Below are 21,924 nucleotides of genomic sequence, written 5' to 3' on the forward strand. Positions count from 1 at the left end.
TTCACGAACCATTATCTATTATGATTGATTACACAGACTCTAATAGCAGCTTTTCCCTATGGGCCTTCATTTGGAACTTAAAAAATGAGTACAAGCCGCAGGTGTCTGTCTTTGTTAGATGGTTTCCTTTTAATACTGGTTTGTTAATTGTTTTTGATTTATGGAATATTGTGTTCATTTGTCTCAGTCTCCTGTGTGTTTATATAGGAGCACCAGAGATGCCGATACCCTGGAGCACAGAAGTGCTGTAACTATTTTTTGATATTAAGTTTAGACATGTTGAAATGTAAGGACATGATTTAATGTTCTCATTAAAAATTATTTATAGGATTTTATGTTTCCAATTCAAACCTATGCAGAGTCTGTTATTTATAATGAACCTCTTTTATTGTTTTTTGGTTTCCCTTGGTTCATCAGAGAGAAATGAGGGGAAGCATCACATTTAAGATTGTGCCAAGCTATCGCACTCAGTCTTCATCTTGTGAGGTAAGAGATTTAAATTTCCATTGATGTATATGTATTCTTTGTGTGTATCTTTTGTTGTTTCTGCCCTCTAAATGAAACTTTTTTTTAAAATTAGTTATTAATTGCCTGCTAGTGGCTGTCTGTTAACGCTTTTTAAGAGATCTGTTCTGCCTGTGCTATTCTACTTCGCACACCAATTTCACAACAAAGATATCGGAACCACAGAATAGGCTGTACCTACTCAGCCTGTCTTCCATATCATGAACTAACCCATAATATGTGCTGCTGTGTAACACACCTGTGCATGGGAAATAGCTTACTGTGCCATGCTCAGTGTGGCATGTTCATACAAATTTATCACTTCATTTAGGTGTATAGATGCATTTGATTTTAATAAAACGCCTAAAGACCTGTATTGGGGGGAAAAGTTAACAAAGATGATATGTTCATCATGCACCTAGTACTGTTGTTGACATATTAGTCATTTTTACCATATATTAAAGGAGATATTTAAAGGTCCCTAGTAACAAAAAACCAAATGATTACTCATCTTGTTCTAGTTTTATGTAATAAAAGAAGTTATAATGCACTTACCAGGTGTTTTGCTGCTATAACTAAAATGCAGCAATAAACCAGAAAGTGAAGCTAAAACATGTGTAAAACTATCTCACTATATAAAAAATACTTGTAAAATGAACCTACCTGCGTAAATGAACATAGAGTGCACTCAGCCTGCATTGTACAGACTAAGTGTAATTGTGTAAGCACTGCTTTACTTATGTACAGTATATTTTGTCAACAACATATTGAAATCAGGTATTCTCAGCAAACCCTCTCAGATTCTCTGTAGAGTGATGGTACTTACAGAGACAAGTGTATTAGGCAAAGAAATGTGTACAAATAAACACAAAGGTTTGAAAGTGGCAGAACAAAAATGGCTGACATTATGAATAATGGTAAACAATAATTAATAGTGAAAATATTTTTCTTAAGCAATATTTAGAGTATGAGAATTGTTTGGAAAAACACAAAATTGTTTTGAAAAATAATACTGAACTTTTTATAAATTTAATTTACTTTTCAATTTAACTTCATGCATACTGTGTAAATGCATTAAGTTGTTGTTTTTCTGAAGTAATTATTAAATTAAAGTTTACTTTGCCTTCTGACAATAATTATCAAAACTCTGTTATTGAGAGGTTTATTATTATTTTCGTATTATTTGTAATTTTACATTTTTTTCTTGTATAGCAGTTAGTGGTGGACTGGATATACACCACAGACTTGTGAAGTTCATAAATTAATCTATAACATGCATTCATTCAAAACTTTTCATTCTCAATCTGTGCTTCTCTAACCTTTATAGATTTAAATACCCTTGGTTAGTAAAAAATTTCAACCAATACAATGAAAGTGGTATACATAAAACATGAAGAACTAATAACACCAATTAACAGGTTTTATGATTTGCTTAATTAATCATAGCTTTTAAAATTAAGATAAGACACTTTTGTCTCAGGCATTTTTAAAGGCAGTAATGTAAGTTATAACTGTGTGATCTATATACTGCTATATTGCCTCCTGAGAAAAGATACTAAATCCATTTAAGACATTACTGATGTTCATTTTTTTTTATTTTGTGTATTGTTTTACAATATCAACATCTCTGAATGTTTTACTTGTAATGCACATTAAAAGTTACCATTGTGTATTATATACAGTTTATACTAGTGACCAAATAAGGAGCTTATTGAGGAAGACTAGCATTTTAGTCATTTGTCGTTACTGTTTTGATTAGAGTACTTGGAAAACATCATTTGGGTGTTAAATCTGGTGAGCAAAAAATGAACTAACCTGTATATGTTTCTTTTGCTGCATTATACCATCATGTGATATACTTTGCTATTAGAATGACTTCTTATTTTTATTGTATATCTTTATTTGTAAATTATTTAACTTAATTTTTTTTTCCAAAATCTTTGTTATGGATATTTGTTTCAGAAATAATCATTCATCTGCCATTTTAGCTTCCTTTATATAGTATGTTATTGGTTAAGTGATGAAGTTTAACAGTTATGTCTGTATAAGATTTCTTACAAACTAGGAGCACCCCAAATACTAATACCACTCGTTTTTCTAACTTAGCCATCTAAACCTGAAACCTGCGTTGTTTACATCTTTAATCCTCCATCAGTACTTGAACATATATTTATGTACAGGTATAATGGCAGAAAACAGACCAAAATACATAGCCTCAAATATAGTAGTTTCCACACCACTACAATAATTTTGGCCAAAAGTATAATAGGTTGTTCAAAATTCTTTTGTATACAGAAAAAAAGTAAAAACAGATATTTTAATCTACAATAAGCAATTAACCATTGTCATTCTTGTTGTCTTTTAATGTTTTCATTAAAAACACCATACCGGTTTGTGGCTTCTATTAAAAAAGCAATATTCTTTGAAACCTCTCAAGTAACCTTGGATTCAGAAGGATGCTATATCTTTGTAGTGCAAAAATGGAATGAAACTAAATTAATGCTGGTTAACACATGTACACTTAAATGGAATTGTAGTAGATTACATATACTGTACTTTATTGATCCCCAAGGGGAAATGTATACCACAGCAAAACATAAAAATGTAAAATACACTGATGTTGAGTCAAAGTACAGTATAGGACAATAGAAGGGAAACATATATAATAAACTTTATGCTAAAAATAACTGCAACTAATAAACTGAACTCTGTACTATTTTCCTGTGCCTTCTGGCTATAGTAAAGAAAGGGACGGTGGGAGGAAGCATTGAACTGCCTAATGGCTGCAGGAAGAAAAGGTGCTTCCTATTGCACCATTGAGGAGGGAGCTTATGGCTAAAAGTACTCAAAAGAAAGTGCCACCAGGATGGGATGGGTAGAATTGTTTGTGATGGTATCCAATTTTGCCACCATCCTCTTTTCCAAAACTGCCTCCAGATTGTCCATATTTAATCCTGTGATGGAACGTGCCTTTCTGATGAGTTTATTCAGACATTTAACATCACCAGAACTCAAGCTGCCACACCAGGAGACCACCATATTGAACAACAAACTGGCTACAATGGACTGGTAAAATATATCCAAGGGTTTTGATGCATTATTCAAATGTTCTGAGTCTTCTCTGGAAGTATGGTCTACTCTTGCCCTTCTTGTACAGCACCATTGTATGGTCAGATAAGTCCAGTTTCCTGTACGTATGGACCCCCAAGTATTTGTAATGCTGTACTACTTCCACTTCCTCCCCATGGATGAGAACTGGTTTAAGGGACTCCTCAACACATGGAGAAATCCACCACCAACTTTTTTGTCTTGTTGATGTTGAGTTGCAGGTGGTTCTCCTTGCACCACAAGATAAAGTCTTTCATCAGCCTCCTGGACTCTATCTCGTCTCCATCAATACAACCTATGATATAAGAAATGTATAGTTAATTTTCTCATTTATATCCCCAATATGTGCTTTCACAAATTACAGTAGTGGAAGATTTTACCTGCGTATTAAACTGTGCTTCAGATCGTTCATCTTAATCTTCATTTTTTTTACACAATACAAAACAGCCTCAACAATTTTAGATTTTGTGAAGTATCATACATTGTTGTGGAGATTTTTACACCCACATTCAAAAGAAAAAACTTTCAACTAATCAGTACATCATCTTCTCACAAGTTGATTACTTTGTTATAGTTAACAGCTTCCCTTTATCCAACAGTGAAGCTATAATGCCGTTTATTATTTGTGATCACATTTCACTTATTCTGGAAATTAACTTGCACTATTGTGAAATTGATAACTTAGTCAATTATTACTCCCAAATATAAATGTCATCAAATGCATCTGCATTCACATTGATTTTTTATGAAAACTAACATAACTCAGAAAATGCTTGATGGAACTCTGGAATTGCATATTTAAAGGGGACAAATATTCTCTTATGTTACACACAAAAACAAATTATAAACCAGTGTAGTAAAAGAATTAAACGTGAACAGTCATATTAGCATTTAATATCTAAGGAAGCATAGATGAAAAAGAAGATTTCTGGAGTGAGTTGGGTGAAGTAATGAAAAGTGTACCCAGGGGACAGAAATTGGTGATTGGAGTGGATTTCAATGGACATGTTGGTGAAGGGAACAGAAGAGGGAAGGAGGTGATGGGTAGGTATGGTGTTAAGGAAGAGGAATGAAGAATGTCAGATGATGGTGGATTTTGCAGAAAGAATGGGCATGGCTGTGGCGAATACATATTTTAAGAAGAGTGGAGGAAGATGCACACAGGTAGATTATATCCAATCCAGAAGAGTAAATCTGAAGGAGATTAAAGACTGCAAAGTAGTGGCAGGGGAAAGTGTGTAGATAGGCAGCATAGAGTGGTGGTCTGTAAGATGACGTTGGAGATCTAGAAGAGGAGGAGAGTGAGGGAAGAGCCAAGGATAAAATGGTGGAAGTTGAAAAAGGAAGACTGTAATGTGGAGTTCAAAGTGGAGGTAAGACAGGCATTGGGTGGCAATGAAGAATTACCAGACAGTTGGGCAACTACTGCAGAAGTAGTAAGGGTGACAGCAAGAAGGGTGCTTGGAGTGACATCTGGACAGATAAAGGAGGTAAAGGAAGCCTGGTCGTGGATTAGGGAAGTACATGAGAGTATACAGAGGAAGAGAATGGCAAAGAAGAAGTGGGAAAGTCAGAGAGATGCAGAAAGTAGACCAGAGTACAAGGAGATAAGGTACAAGGTGAACAGACAGGTGGCGAAGGCTAAAGAAAAGGCGTATGATGAGTTGTATGAGTGGCTGGAAACTCTATTAAACGTGGGAACACGGTGGCGCAGTGATTGTTCATATCTCACGCAAGAGGCTTGCTGCACCATGCACGACTTTCGATGAAATAATTTATTACAGAAGTGCTGTCTCTTTCAAACATACTAACCTCCAATTCCTGTCCTTACTTTTCTTTCTCCAAATACCCAATCGCCACACAATCAACTCTGTAATAGACGTTAAGCCATCTGTAAGCTTAGAACGCCGATTCTTCAAAACTTTTAAGGAACATTGAAATATCTTCATAGTACATGTTTAATTATTCTATCCGTCTATCCTTTCAGTGTCGCATCAGCACCAGCAATAATACAGCGCAAGGCAGGAGCTATCCATGAACTAGCTAGCGCTGTGGCACCGTGTCCTCACATGTTTAATTATTAACAATACTGATTATTTAAATGAAGTTATAGTTTTATCTGTATACTATAAGCAACATATTTTGCTGCATTTCATCTTAAAAATATCGTCATCATACGTGCTTTATAAAGTGGCGCAGGTTGTGCAATATTATAACTGTAGTGCAAGTTTACAGTGGGGTAATTGTACTTATAAGTACAAACAGTTCTACAAGGAGCACTTGATTGAGTGCGTTTATAGTTCTTGGGATGAAACTGTTTCTGAAACGCGAGGTCCATACAGGAAAGACTTTGACGCGTTTTGCCGTGGCTGAGGTAGTGTGTGCTTGAAACTGTATACCGATAATTCTCTTTCCGATCAGCTACTGCTGTGAATCCCCACTCAGATACAGTGATATAAATACTCCGAGTGGTACAGTGAGAGTAATATGGAAAAAGATGATCCGCTGTGGCAACCCTTAACGGGAGCAGCTGAAAGAAGAACAAGATGCAGTGAGAGTAACAACGCTAAAGCAGTTATGGTATTTGGAATACTATGGCTATTCCCTGGACCATTATATTGCTACAGGTTAATTACAATCAGATGCATCACACTAATAAACAATATGCAGTTAATTTCAGTGTATTTATAAAGCCGCGTCAGGAATGTGGGTCTAAGAAAGAAAGGGTAACCACACAGGAAGAGTAGCACTGCTTTGACGCTGGGTGCCACCAGTGTGCAAAACCGAGCGGAGAAATTGCGTACGCCAGGGTATGAGGTACCATGGAAATATGTGTGGCTTTACACCAAGTTTAGGTTTTATACATCGCGATTTGAGCGTGGAAACGTTCGTACGCAACATTTCTGTGCGTACGCATCATTTATACATGAGGCCCTTGGTGTTTCGGGATTGTAGCATAGAATACTATACATTGGGCCCTTACAATGAATCATATATTCCCGCCATTCACCAGCTATGCAATTTTTAACACATGAAAGGCACTTTATGTTGGAATTTGTATATATGGACATATGTCAACATCACAGTAATTGTGCCTCACATATATACTTTCTTTAACATATTTTTGCTACATGTAGGTTAGATGCTTTGTAAAAGGAACATGTTTATCTAATGTAATTTTACATCAAGATCTACTGGAAATTATACTGTTTAGAAGTGATGAAGATACGGGTGGTATCTCTAGATTGTAGCAGGGCACTGCTAGACTATTTAAGGCAGCACTGAGAATATGATCTTTCAGTTGCAATTTCATGTAATGAATAAAAGTCAGTTAATAATAATAATAATACATTTTATTTTTATAGCACCTTTCCCATGCTCAAGGCACTTCACAGAGTTTAAGAAAGAACGTCAGGGTATACAGTATATTGCATTGTACTAAACCAGATAAATAAATAAAGAAGAGTAAGAAAGTAAATTCAGAGAAAAACAAAAAAGCAAAAAAAAAGGCCTAACATACAACATAATTGATGTTCTAGCACACATACACAGGTTACATGAGCATCTTGACATAGAGGTAAACTGAAAGAAGGGTAATAAAGTCAGGTAGAGCTAAAAGCCTTCCTGAACAGATGAGTTTTGAGTTGTTTTTTAAAATAATTCATGGAGTCAGTTGATCTGATTAATTTCGGTAGGTCATTCCAGAGTCTGGCCACTATACAGTTGAAGGCCCTGTCACCCATGAAGTGTAGATTAGTGTGGGGGTACAACAAGATTACCAGAATCGGAGAACCTTAGTGGGCGGACAGGCACATAGTGATGGAGAAGGTCACTGATGTAGTTTGGCGCAAAGGTTGTTTAAGGCTTTGTAGGTTATTAGTAGAATTTTATATTCAATTCTGTAAGACACAGGGAGCCAGTGAAAGCGAAGCAGGATGGGTGTTATGTGCTCACTGCTGCTGGTCCGTGTAAGGACTCTTGCAGCTGAGTTTAGAATAAGCTGAAGCTGTGATATAAGATTAGAAGGGGCACCTGCCAGTAGGGAATTACAATAATCGATGCGGGATGTGATAAAAGCATGGACAAGTTTCTCAGCATTAGAAAAGGAGAGGAAGGAGCGAACATGTGATATGTTATGGAGGTGAAAGTAAGAACGTTTCTTAATGTGATTTATGTGGGCTGAATAAGAAAGGGAGGAATCAAAAATGACACTAAGATTCTTTGCAGTAGAGGCAGGTCTGATGAGATTACCGCCAAGATTAACTGGGAAGGAGCTCATTTTATTAATTTGCACTTTAGTCCCAATTTGCAGGAGTTCAGTTTTGTTGCAATTTAAATTTAAAGAGTTCTGCTCCATCCAGGTTTTAATTTCACTGAGGGAAGTTGTGAGCTGAGAAAGCTCTGATGAAGTTCCACTTTTAACATTGAAATGGAGTTGAGTGTCATCTGCATAAAAATGATAACCCAGTCCAAAGCTACGAATAATATGGCCAAGGGGAAGCATGTAAATACAGAAAAGCAGAGGACCGAGGACAGAGCCCTGTGGAACTCCTTGTATGACTGGCACTGTGGTGGACCTGCTGTTGCTGTTAACAAACTATTGCCTATCAATCAGATAGGACTTGAACAACTGGAAGGCAGTGCCAGAGATATCCAGCATGTACTCCATTCTGGATAGTAGAATGTTATGTCTGACAGTGTCAAATGCTGCACTGAGGTCTAACAGAATTAATAAGCTGGTTTGTCCAGAGTCTGCTGCCATAAGCAAATCATTGGTTACACTTAGCAGAGCAGTTTCACAGCTGTGCTGTGCTCTGAAACCAGACTGAAAGGGTTCCATCAGATTATTAGAAGTTAAATAATTGGTGAGTTGGGAAGCTACAACATGCTCAAGACCTTTTGACAGAAAAGGTAAGTGGGAAATAGGCTGAAAATTGTTAAGATTGTCAGCATCGAGACAGGTCATTAACAAAAGCAGATGTGACTGGTGAGAACTTAGAGAAGGAGCTGGATGGAGTGGGAAAACAGGGAAAGATATAAACAGCTGATGTATTTATGTTAGTTGAATTATTTAGATCTTTAATTTTGTTACAGAAAAAGTGGAGGAATTTCTCACAGACTTCAGTAGAAGAGGTAGTGGGGCCAGATGCGGGTTGCAGTAATTTATTAACTACAGAGAACAAAACCATTGGGTTACTGTGGCCACTTTCTATTATTCTGCCATAATTTTTTTTTTGTTGTTCTTTATTTCGCTTTATACAATTTCTTGTATTAGGAATTTGTTAGTTTTCGCATACCCCTTGGGGTCAGAGCACAGGGTCAGCCATTGTACAGCGCCCCTGGAGCAATTGAAGGTTAAGGGCCTTGTTCAAGGGCCCAGCAGAGTAGGATCTCTTTTGGCAGTGATGGGGATTCGGACCGGCAACCTTCGGGATACCAGTACAGATCCTTAGCCTCAGAGCCACTACTCCGCCCTTGGCAGCAGTTAGTGCTTCTCTGTAGGCTCTTTGGTAGTCAGAGAAAGCCGTGAGGTGTACTGTGAGGCCACACTTCCGTGACATTCTCTCAAGGTGTCAGCCAGCTGCTTTCATAGATTGCAACTCTGAATTACTGTATACCAAGCAGCTAAAACGCTTAAAGGAAACCTCTTTATGTTTTAAAGGAGCTGTCTTATCTAATGCTGAATGAAGGGCTGAGTTGTAGTGGTCAACAAGACTATCTAGTGTTGATGGAATAGGTGAAGCAGTAAAAGATCAGAAATGGATCCAAGAAAGGATAGAGGGACAGATATTTTTAAGGTTTCTGTAAAAAGTTTGTCGTTTACAGGTAAGAGGAAGGAGAGGTAATGAGACAGTGAAAAGTACTGCTTTATGGTCAGCGAGTCCCAAATCAGTGCTGTAACTGTTGGCAACAGATAATCCAGATGTACAGATCAGATCCAATATATGACCACCAGAGTGGGTGGGAAAATCAACATGTTGTGTCAAGTCAAAACAGTCCAGTAAGGATAGGAATTCATTTCTTAGTTTCAATGTGGGGATGTCAATATGGATGTTGAAATCACCAAGAAGAATGACTCTCTGGGAAAAGGAACATAGATAGATAGATAGATAGATAGATAGATAGATAGATAGATAGATAGATAGATAGATAGATAGATGGATGGATGGATGGATGGATGGATGGATGGATGGATGGATGGATGGATGGATGGATGGATGGATGGATAGATAGATAGATAGATAGATAGATAGATAGATAGATAGATAGATAGATAGATAGATAGATAGATAGATAGATAGATAGATAGATAGATAGATAGATAGATAGATAGATAGATAGATAGATAGATAGATAGATACTTTATTAATCCCCAAGGGGAAATTCACAAAAGTAATAGTTCAGTCAGATAAGAAGGATGCATTGTATTTTGGAGTAAGATAAAGAACAATGAGTAAGACAGGACCTGATTCCGTTATTAGTTTAAGAGCCAGACACTCGAAAGACAATGGACAATCAATTGGGATTCTTTTGATATTTAACTTGACTCTGACAATTACAGCAAGTCCTCCGCCTTGTCTTGAGCTATGAGGCTGTGTGAGGAAAGTGTAGCCAGGTTGTGTCGCCTCCATGAGAGATGTAATTAATTCGGCCTCCGTTAAACACAGCATATCAAGTTTGGTGCCAATGATGAATTCTGACAGCACCAATGTTTTGCCATTAAAAGATCATTGTTCCCAGTCAAGGTAAACTCCATAAAGTCCGTAAAAATTAATCCAATTCCATATAATTCGAGTCGGCTACATCCACGAACTATACGTATAATAAAAAAAATAAAACAAGCATAAAAAAGTACAGGATTAAGATGAATTTTGAGAAAAGTGTTGGGAAGAGGGAAGAGCGGCAGCAGCATCCCCACACCAGTTTTTGTGAAGCTTGGGCACATTCAACATAAAAGTGTACATTGTATTCACTTCTCTTGACTCAGATTATCAAAGCCAGTCCAGGACTGTAATTGTGAAAACTGTCATCGGGCCTCTGCCCCATTAGTTCACATATTTTGGGTTCTTCCTGCACTCCTTTGTGCTTGTTTATTGACATAAAAAACATTGACAGTAAGTTTTGATAATTTGTACTTTATTGAAGGCACTTCATTTTAACATATTCATCAATTCAGCTCCAAAATCCTCTTATCATTACACAATGGGGAAAAGGATCACCTATTTTACATTGATTGAAAAAAATCCAAAAATGTTGCAGGTGTTTATTAATCATGTCCTTAATTACCTGTGCATGCTGAATTCTGGTAACTTTTAGTTTGCCTCGGTATCTTTTACTACTTATTTCATAGTACATCTTTCTGTTCTGTAGATGGGTAGGGAAGGAAATGAAATGTCAGATTTGATTTGAACAAGATTGTGACAGATAGGGGGCGCTCTCGCTCCCTTGAACCCTTGGATCAAACGCCAGACACCAGGTAAAAGTCCAATAATAATATTTATTTGGACAAATACGTGCACAAAGCACCCTCCTCTCCACAATACTCATATAAATCAATAACACTACAATAATCAATAATCCTCCACTCTCCCAGACGCGTTGACACCCTTCCACCCAGCTCAGCTCAACGTCTGGGATCTCCCACAGTCCTTTTATAGTCCTTGACCCGGAAGTGCTTCTGAACCTTCAGTCCATGTGACTTCCTAGTACTTCCGGGTCAGATCAAAACTCTTCTTTTTCATCCCGGAAGCACGTCATTTCTTTTGTCCATGTGACTTGGACGTACTTCCGGGGTGTAGGGAAAATATTCCTTACTCCTCCCTGCAGCGTCCTCTGGCGGTCCCCATGGTATCCAGCAGGGCTGTGAATTAAAAGTCCACTGTCCATAATTCCCTGCTGGAATTCGGGGCACTTCCACGTTACAGGGAGGGCTCCACCTGGCGGCCTGGGGGTATTGGCCGGGATGAATGGCCGGCCATATCCCACAAGATATAGTATTTTGTGTCTGACAGACTCACTTGTAAGTGATTTGGGAATCAAATAAAAGTCAAAACAGCCTATGTTTTCATCATAGTCATATGTATTACCAGCCGTAAGCTCTGGTTAAATCGGAATGATGTTTACTGAGGTAGTTTAGATGGGAAACACTCCCCAGTCTGTAGCTGGTGTCTTCTTCTGTGTAGCATCTGAATCATAATTTTATTTTTGGTCATTTGATTTGATTAGTAGTCATTAAGCTCATTTCCCCATCCTCTGATATAATGGCTAAAGTCACATGGGCCTTTGTCACCAGCAGGTCTGCACTCATTATACTGAATAGGTATATAGCAGTGAGGGTCATTTTCTTGAGAAAGTAATGCAGCCATATAGAAATGAGTGTTCACTAATTGTTTAATACTCCAACTGACATAAATTCCACAATTACATAGTCATAATATTGATTACACAATTAAATAGTCAGAAGGTTTCCCTGGATGTTTTACGTATATTTCTATGTAATGATGTAGTAAAGACATTGTATGCCTCTCTAAGTTCACACTAGGTACATGTAAAAACAGTGCTTTCAGAAGAGATTTTGTGATGTTAACAAAGAGGTTTCTTCTTCTTTCTCCAACTTGTTTTTTATTTATTGAAATTGCATTTTTTGTTTATTTTTTGCTTGCCTGTTTTTTAAATAATGATCAAAACATATGTTAATCAGTCAACGATCTGGACTGACTTTTGTAGGATTCTTGTCCAAAGCTGCTCTGTGACCTTGGTTCTGCCAGAGTAATAACACCAGAACCCTACATACATGCTCTCACTTAAGTGGAAGAAGTGCCATTAACAAATGCAGGAGCTGGGCTCATTTATTTGGAAAATATAAAACTCCTCTTTGTTTATTCTTTTAAATATCTATTTTCTGTGTCATTCAATGTGTATAGATGGTGTTTAATTCAAAAATCAAAGAAAGCAAGGGAAATATGTCATGTTTGATGGGTTGGATAATGCTGTAAATAAATTTAGTGGTTGGTTGTTTCAAAGCACTATTGAAGGTTTCTAGTATGTGCTATCAGAAGCCTTGATCCTTTGTAATGGTGGTTATGCAAAGTATTTTCTTGGGGAAAAAGTGTATTTTATTTTGTCATTGGCCTTTTTTTTCCTGAACCCTATTCTTGTTTTGTTGTGTGCCTTCAATCAGAACCTCCCTGTCTTTAAAAATGTCTCTTCTGGCATATCTGTGAGTATGAGCCTAGCCTACTATCTATTGTCAAGCTTCTCCTAGTGACTCCATTAAAAACATATTAGCACTCACAGTTTTGTAATGGAGATTGTTTGTGGAACGTACTTGGTGCTTCTAACTTTTGTGTTTTAGCATTATGTTTGTTCTATCATGGCTTTAGACCTGCCCAGTGGTAGCAAGAAGTTCACAATCAAAATGTTGTGTCAGCCCTTATGCCCCCCCACTCCAACCAACCCTACCCTCCATCCTGTTCCAAACCCCACGTGGTTATTTAAATGGCTCCTGTTTGTATTCCCTGTTCCAACATTGTTTCTCTGGGCAGTTATCTGCTGTTCTCCTGTTACTGAACTTTGTGTCTTATTTCAGAGAGAGTCCCCATCCACTTCCAGACAGTCCCCAGCTAATGGGCATACCAGCATTAACAGTTCAGTTTTGGTAAGGCTTCTGCTTCCGATGTAGACAAGTAATCCACATTTTGTTGGCCATGTTCACATTTATTTATTTATTTATTGCTGTGTGTGCATACTTTATGTGTGTGTATTTGTACATATGTGTATGTATATGTTTGAGTGTGTGTTTAAATATTTACACAACGTATATATATACAGTGCATCTGGAAAGTATTCACAGCGCATCACTTTTTCCACATTTTGTTATGTTACAGCCTTATTCCAAAATGGATTAAATTCATTTTTTTCCTCAGACAACATGAAAAAAGTTTACTTGAGGTTTTTGCAAATTTATTAAAAATAAAAAAACTGAGAAATCACATGTACATAAGTATTCACAACTTTTGCTCAATACTTTGTCGATGTACCTTTGGCAGCAATTACAGCCTCAAGTCTTTTTAATTATGATGCCACAAGCTTGGCACACCTACCCTTGGCCAGTTTCGCCCATTCCTCTTTGCAGCACCTCTCAAACTCCATCAGGTTGGATGGGAAGCGTCGGTGCACAGCCATTTTAAGATCTCTCCAGAGATGTTCAATCAGATTCAAGTCTGGGCTCTGGCTGGGCACTCAAAGACATTCACAGAGTTGTCCAGAAGCCACTTCTTTGATATCTTGGCTGTGTGCTTAGGGTCGTTGTCCTGCTGAAAGATGAACCGTCGCCCCAGTCTGAGGTCAAGAGCGCTCTGGAGCAGGTTTTCATCCAGGATGTCTCTGTACATTCCCGCAGTCATCTTTCCCTTTATCCTGACTAGTCTCCCAGTCCCTGCCGCTGAACAACATCCCCACAGCATGATGCTGCCACCATCATGCTTCACTGTAGGGATGGTATTGGCCTGGTGATGAGTGGTGCCTGGTTTCCTCCAAATGTGACGCCTGGCATTCACACCAAAGAGTTCAATCTTTGTCTCATCAGACCAGAGAATTTTCTTTCTCATGGTCTGAGAGTCCTTCAGGTGCCTTTTGGCAAACTCCAGGCGGGCTGCCATGTGCCTTTTACTAAGGAGTGGCTTCCGTCTGGCCACTTTACCATACAGGCCTGATTGGTGGATTGCTGCAGAGATGGTTGTCCTTCTGGATGGTTCTCCTCTCTCCACAGAGGACCTCTGGAGCTCTGACAGAGTGACCATCAGGTTCTTGGTCACCTCCCTGACTAAGGCCCTTCTCCCCCGATCGCTCAGTTTAGATTGCTGGCCCTCTCTAGGAAGAGTCCTGGTGGTTTCGAACTTCTTCCACTTACGGATGATGGAGGCCACTGTGCTCATTGGGACCTTCAAAGCAGCAGACATTTTTCTGTAACCATCCCCAGATTTGTGCCTCGAGACAATCCTGTCTCGGAGGTCTATAGACAATTCCTTTGACTTCATACTTGGTTTGTGCTCTGACATAAACTGTGGGACCTTATATAGACAGGTGTGTGCCTTTCCGAATCATGTCCAATCAACTGAATTTACCACAGGTGGACTCCAATTAAGCTGCAGAAACATCTCAAGGATGATCAGGGGAAACAGGATGCACCTGAGCTCAATTTTGAGCTTCATGGCAAAGGCTGTGAATACTTATGTACACGTGTTTTCTCAATTTTTTTATTTTTAATAAATTTGCAAAAACCTCAAGTAACTTTTTTCACGTTGTCATTATGGGGTGTTGTGTGTAGAATTCTGAGGAAAAAATGAATTTAATCCATTTTGGAATAAGGCTGTAACATAACAAAATGTGGGAAAAGTGATGCGCTGTGAATACTTTCCAGATGAACTGTATATATACACACATATATGTATGTGTTTTGAATATGCATATATATACACATTTTTATATTTGTGTATACATAAAGAATATTTAATTAGATTTTAACGCTTATTTTGATTTATATACCAGAAGATTTATTTATCTGATTGTTGGAAGTCTGTCCTTCAGATCACACGAAAGTTGTCTCCTACTATACACTTGGGTTTCTGTTTACATCAAAGAATTTCCTTCTTTATCTGCAATAAATTTATGACTAGCTGCTTTTTAGGACACATTTATTTTGCTTAATTCAAGATCTTTAAAGAGTTTCAATAGTATAGTAGTAAACGTCATGCAACCGTGTCCTGTTATTTAAAACATTACTTTTTGACTACTTCATGTCACACTGGTTCTAACGTAACCAGTAAAATGTGCAAATAAGTGGTTTGATTTCCGTTATCTCAGTTTTCAAATTGGTGTGCCCAATTTTTGCTGTAGCTATGTTCTTTGTAAATTCAGAGCTTGGCATTTAAAATGTGACATGTGCATTCATAATGCTAGCCGAGCAAGACAGCATCTTCAGCTCTCGTCAGATCAAGTTGACAAAGAAAAATCGTATATATTCTGTGTAATCTACATTCACATGAATTGATGTTAAAAATATATGTAGAACAAAATATTCGTAATCCCCTATGTGTCTACTATAAGCTGTTTCAAAAGGTTTTATCAAACTATGTACCTAAAAAGTCAAAAGTTGTAAATATAAGGAAAACTGATGCATTGTCTTATATAGAATTAAATGGAAATGGTTTATACTACATTTTAATGGTAAAGTATATTAGTTGACTATGGGAGAACACAAAGCTATGTAGTATTTTCTTAATCGGTTATATTTTTTAATGTTTACAATGATAACTAGCGTGTTCTGTATTAGAATACCAGATAATACAATTATACTATATTTTCTGCCTGAAGTGTATCTGGTATAAGCAATTTACAGTATAAATGTTTACAGTATGTTTTATTTCTGTATTTATTTTTAATTTCAGCGCTTCTGTGTATGTTGATGCTGAAGATGCTGACCTGTCGACTAATGTTTTCTTGCTTTCTGCAGTTTGGTTTTTATTGGTGAACCACGTGTGCAATTTAAAGCAATACTCAACCCAAAAAATTTATGCTTTTTTTCTGTTACTTACCCCATGTACTTTGTAGTAGTAGTAGTAGTGGAGAAAAAAATGTAATCTTATGTTTTCATCCTGAATGGAGAAAAATAAATGTATCACATAACTAAACTCATTGGTCACCTTTTCTTTACAATAGTAAACAATAAACATGGGGGAAAAAAATCTCACGTTACTCATGTTGCATAATCCACGTTTTTTAACTAGTCACTAGCTCAAAATGTGCAAAACAATTTTTTTTCTTTCCTTAAAAAATGATTAAATGGTTACTTCCTGATTTATCAGCTTATACTGTACATAAACAGGAAACCCAAAGAAAGAGAGTGACTTTTTGAATTGAAGATGAAAAAAAGTCTCTTCCATAAGTCTTTGTACATCCTAATAACTCTGGAAGTAACCATTTAACTCTGTTTTAGCAAAACTAAGCATATTTTTTGAACTAATGACAGGATAAAAGATACGTGGACAATGTGACTGGAGTAATGTGAGGTTTTCTTTTCTTTCTTCCATAGACATTTTGGTCATCATTTATGGTTGTACAGAACTGGTGACCATTGAGTTTTTTCTCTCCTTTCTAAGTTAAAACATGAGATTAAGCATTTTCTCAGCCACCTGTACAATACATGGGATAAGTAACATATAAAAATATTTTTGGATAGAGTATTCCTTTAAATCTAAAAAAGTAGTTTGACAACTTATGTAGAGGTTTTTCATCTTTAGGCTTTCAAATTTTAAAATATATTTGGAGAGATGTTTGACTTGTTCCCACTTACAGTAAATTCTTTCATGGGTTGGCTTTATTCTGCAGGACTTGCCAGCAACTACTCAGCCAAAAGGACGACAGGTGATTACACCCTCACGTGGTCCCTTTTTATAGATGTCTCGTAGTCGTTTCTAGATCCCAACCTGCTTTCATCATATACATTCTTTGTGCTAACCATAGGAGAACATGCCACATTTCAGCAAAGCATTCTGCTGACTAATTTGCTTCTGTCTTTCATCCATTAATAGCAATGCTTACCTGAGCTTAGGATAGACTGACTACCATGTGTCAAAATCAGTTGCAAAGCCTATAAAATTGTTTAGCTATGTATTCACAAACAAGAAAGATCATATGATGTCTGAATTAGTCTTAGAAGCAGTATTTCTTTTGAGAATTATTTGTTGTCTCTAAAAGCAGAGTGCTACTAAAAGGTAATTATTTAGTATTAAAATATATCAAACAATAATTATAATATTACTATTTTGGTTGGTGTCAGTATATCCTTGGTTCAAGTATGCCATGGCACTATATCTTGTTACTGCTTTTTTCTGCTTTCATTTTGCAGTTAATTTATTTTGACTAAGTGCTGAATTATGCTTACAGTGATTTTTATTTAATTTCTTGATGTGACATGGTAAGTCCCTTAGAGTTGTGTTAAACATTTTAAGAGAAGTTAATGTTATTTTTCCAAAACTGTTCTGATTCTTTAACCAAAGCTCAGCTGTTAAATGAATATATATTTTTATGTTGAGATCTACAGTGCGTGCAAACAGTCTGGCTTTAGTTTACATAGTACCCAGCATTGCCATAATGATATTTAAACCTGAAAGCATAGAAAAATAAGTCTGTTCCCAGGTGCTGACTTGCTTTTTCAAAACTGTGTATACTTATGTAATAATGTATGTGAAATCTACAGAGCTGTATTGCTTCAAGTCCAAAAAAAGACTGTCTTACTTGGTGAATTTATATGGTATCACAAGCTTTACTGTATACTGTAGCATATGGGTAAGTACAACAAAATATTTAAAATAGGAAAGAGGAATTGGATTAATACTGCATACTAACAAAACATAACGTATAACACCTTAACAGAACTGTAAAATAGTATAATTTATTTTTCAGTTCACAATTGTATTTATTGAACTGTATATTTGCCGATTTTAAAGGAACCCTAATTCATTTTAAGGTTCTGTAAATCTAGTAAATCTGTAAATCTTTTAAGCTGTTCTCCTTTTCCAAGAAGTATGTACTAATATAAGTATTTTATTGAAAATATTATAAAAAAAAATACATCAATCTATGAATACAAGTTAGTATTCTGAATTTAAGCTACAAGATTGAATGGAAATTGTATAATAGGGTTATTTTGAATTGAACAACAGTAATATTTTGATATCTGCATTTATTTATAAATGTGTGATATTTCATTTTATATACTGTAATGTATTAAATTATTGAATAAGTTACCCCTGAAGGCTGACTTTGGTTTACTGTTTCTTAGATAGTGGAATACTAAGGTCAAAAATCTGATTTATAAAAATACATTTTTGTTCATGTATTGTGTGAAGCACAAGCCAGGAATGATGCTGCATCTTCATTCATATCCAATATAGCAGGCACATTGAAAAAGTGTAAATCCATACAGTTTTTGTAAAAAGTCCCATTTATTTTTGTGAGACTCCACCATTTTTAGAGAAGTCCTTCTTCCTCTTCATTCCACTCCATCACTCCATATTTTTACATTTTACCTGAAGCAGTTAGCATCAGGAATGGTGTACTTGCAGCCATTAATTTATGCAGTTTTTCTTAGCATGTATTTTTATACAAACAACTTTAAACCATTGATATATCTGACAGCAAAACTTTTAGCTTTGTTACTGAAAATTACCAGTTTGATTGAGAATACAGCAGTATGGATTTGCAGCAAGCTTAACATTTGTTGGGGTGGGGAGGGACTTTAGCAAGGTACAAACGGAGACAAAAATTGACAGCCTGGGACTGTGGCAGTGCTGTGGCTAACTGGTGTTTGTGGGGCATTTGGGAGAAATCAACTCCATGTTCAGTTTAGAAGGCTGAATCAATACACTGGTCATCACGAAACTTTGATCAGAAGCTGTTTGAAACAGCACGCTGCACATTGTAGTGTTTAGTATTACTAATAACCTGCTTTATGTGAGAAGTCATTTATCATAATGTCTAAAAACACTCTTCTGTCTTTTACTTTCCTCAGAGGCACCCAGAAGTTGATATTTAGCTGGGTATGAACACAGGGATGCAGCCTTGAGTGACAGAGTGTGTGACACCTATCCTTAAAGCAAGAAAGAGCTTAATTCATTGACCTTTTGTATATAAGTATAGTAAATTATGATCAATTATTTTTTTCTAGCCTTTGTTTCTGAAAATAATCACTCAAGTGATAGCAGCAGTCTTCTACAGGACATTAAGCAGTGTCAGGGATAACATAAAAATCATAACCTGTGAGGACAGTTTGATATTGGGGTAGTAGAGAAGGTTGGAGAGAAAGATCAGGGTGGAGATCTTGGGATATGTGGAAAGTGTAAATAAAGCTCACTTAGAACAACTGCCTTTGCTCCAGAGGGTGATGACTACTGTGTCTCCCATGGGAAAACTTACTTCAAAGTAGCAGGTGAAGAGCCCTTTGTGTCACAAGGTAATACCAAGCCTTTGGCAGTCATGGAGTTCTGCATACATGTTTCCATTTTTTTAAATAAAGCAATGAACAGTGCATAAAGCTGAAGAATGAAATGGACAGTTTTCTTTAAAGTTTGTTTATCTATGTGTTAGCTTTGCCAGTGGTGTCCAGCACTGATGCCACACAGTTCCTGTGTAAGCACCACAAGTCACAACTTTAAGCTCTTGGGGTTACTGGACATGCATCAATGGAGCAGAAAGGAATATTGTGCTAAATATCTAATGTGTCGCATGTACTGTAGTACTTTCAGCATTTTTGTGATACTTTATTTCTCATCGGCAGCTAAGCATTCCCTGTATGCTATGTTGTTTACATGAAAATGCCATTCATGCTAGTTGATGTGAAATAGAGAAGAAATCCTTCCTTTAGACAAACAAGTGCCAAAAAAGTCTAATAATAATTACTTAATTACTAGTTTGTTGTCACAAATCTAACCTTGAAAATGGCAAAGAAAAGTTTTTTTTTTGTTTTTTTTTTATAAATCAGAACCTTATCTGCTTCAAAGTGGACATACTTTGTATATTTCACAGCTTTTATTTCAGGTTTCATGTGTTGCATCATGGGCTACAATTTTTGAACATATAAATGCAGCTTCACTTTACCCAAGTATTCAATGCAAATGATCTCTGGAACCTTCATCCCTGAAATGGAAAAAAATAGCATATCCTTTAAAAAGCCCTATATCAGGCTGCTGCCAAGTTTTTTATTGTTATTGTTGTTAATATTAATTCTATTAAATGCAATGTATTCTCACTAACGGAGGGCACACCTGCAGCTAAATCGTTTTAACACGTCTGAACAGTCAGTACACATACTGTAGGTGCGTTCATTTGTGGCACAGACCTTTTGTCAGTCAGTGAGCCAGTCATTTTCCAACCCGCTATATCCTAACACAGGGTCACGGGTGTCTTCTGGAACCAATCCCATCCCAAACCCTGGGCAGGGCGCCAGCCCACCACAGGGCACACACACACACACCAAGCACACACCAGGGACAATTTAGGAGCACCAATGCACCTAACCTGCATGTCTTTGGACTGTGGGAGGAAACCCACACAGACACGGGGAGAACATGCAGGTCTCCTTACTGCGAGGCAGCAGCACTACCACTGCGCCACCGTGCCGCCCCACAAACCTTTTGGTAAAGACAAAATCTAAAGTAACATCCAACATACCTAACATTTGTATCAATATAACATTTTTGTGAGTGAAATGATAACTCCTGCAACCTTGACGACTCTACAATGATTCATCAAGTTGTGTCTAGATGCGATGCTTGTTGGCATCTGCTGTGCAACACAGAGGAAAAAATCTAGCAGGCAAGAAAACTGAACATTTTTTTTTACTTTCTTACCTTCACTTTTTATTTTATTTTAACAACTGCTGTGGGTGTGTCAGTTGCTGTTGCCAGGTCAATATGTGATTGTGCCGTGTCTTTGCAGTGTAAATTGACTTTGGCACCCTGGCAAGTGTATGTGAGTGTAAGCCAGGGACTGAGACTCAAGTGACTTCTGCCTCCACATGCGTAATGGACATGCAGTGTGCTCACCAGTGGGACACCTTCATTTCCAGAATTTCTGTTGCACAAAAATAAATGTCAATCCGTATTTTACATGTTGTAAATGCAATGTGCCAGCTGTAAGATCTTTATAATCCTAAATAAACTGCTCAAAAAAATTAAAGGAACACTTTGAAAACACATCTGATCTGAATGGGAAAAAATCATGCTGGATAACTATACTCATATGGACTGGGTAATGTGCTAGGAATGAAAGGATGCCACATCGTTTGATGGAAATGAAAATTATTAATTAGAGGTCTTTGTGTCCCTCCATGATATGCCTCCCCAGACCATCACTGAACCACCACTAAACCGGTCATGCTGAATGATGTTACAGGCAGCATAACGTTCTCCTCGGCTTCTCCAGACCCTTTTACATCTGTCACATGTGCTCAGGGTGAACCTGCTCTCATGTGTGAAAAGTGCCAGGCTCCAGTGATGTACCTGCCAATTCTGGTATTCTATGGCAAATACCAATCGAGGTCTACAGCCCATTGAGCATAGGGCCCATTAGAGGATGTCTGTTTGTGATTGTTTGGTCAGAGACATTCACACCAGTGGCCTGCTGGAGGTTATTTTGTAGGGCTCTGGCAGTGCTCATCCTGTTCCTCCTTGCCCAAAGGAGCAGATACCGGTCCTGCTGATGGGTTAAGGACGTTCTACAGCCCTGTCCAGCTCTCCTAGAGTAACAGCC

At 37.2% G+C, this 21,924-nt stretch overlaps 1 protein-coding gene across 15 annotated transcripts in view; it reads left to right on the forward strand.

Annotated features, from left to right (window-relative positions):
- Positions 1-21,924, forward strand: part of caska (calcium/calmodulin-dependent serine protein kinase a) — a 664,459-nt gene that overhangs the window by 619,410 nt on the left and 23,125 nt on the right. For 4 of the 15 annotated variants that reach the window (XM_051926109.1, XM_051926105.1, XM_051926104.1 and 1 more), the window contains 4 exons: positions 418-486; positions 12,794-12,832; positions 13,202-13,270; positions 17,002-17,037. In XM_051926109.1, the coding sequence (XP_051782069.1) occupies positions 418-486; positions 12,794-12,832; positions 13,202-13,270; positions 17,002-17,037 (213 nt within the window). The remainder of the gene's footprint in view (positions 1-417; positions 487-12,793; positions 12,833-13,201; positions 13,271-17,001; positions 17,038-21,924) is intronic. The other 11 variants (XM_051926108.1, XM_028799764.2, XM_028799765.2 and 8 more) reach the window with 5 other exon arrangements.

Source organism: Erpetoichthys calabaricus, chromosome 4, assembly GCF_900747795.2.
Source record: "Erpetoichthys calabaricus chromosome 4, fErpCal1.3, whole genome shotgun sequence".
Classification (NCBI taxonomy): domain Eukaryota; kingdom Metazoa; phylum Chordata; class Cladistia; order Polypteriformes; family Polypteridae; genus Erpetoichthys; species Erpetoichthys calabaricus.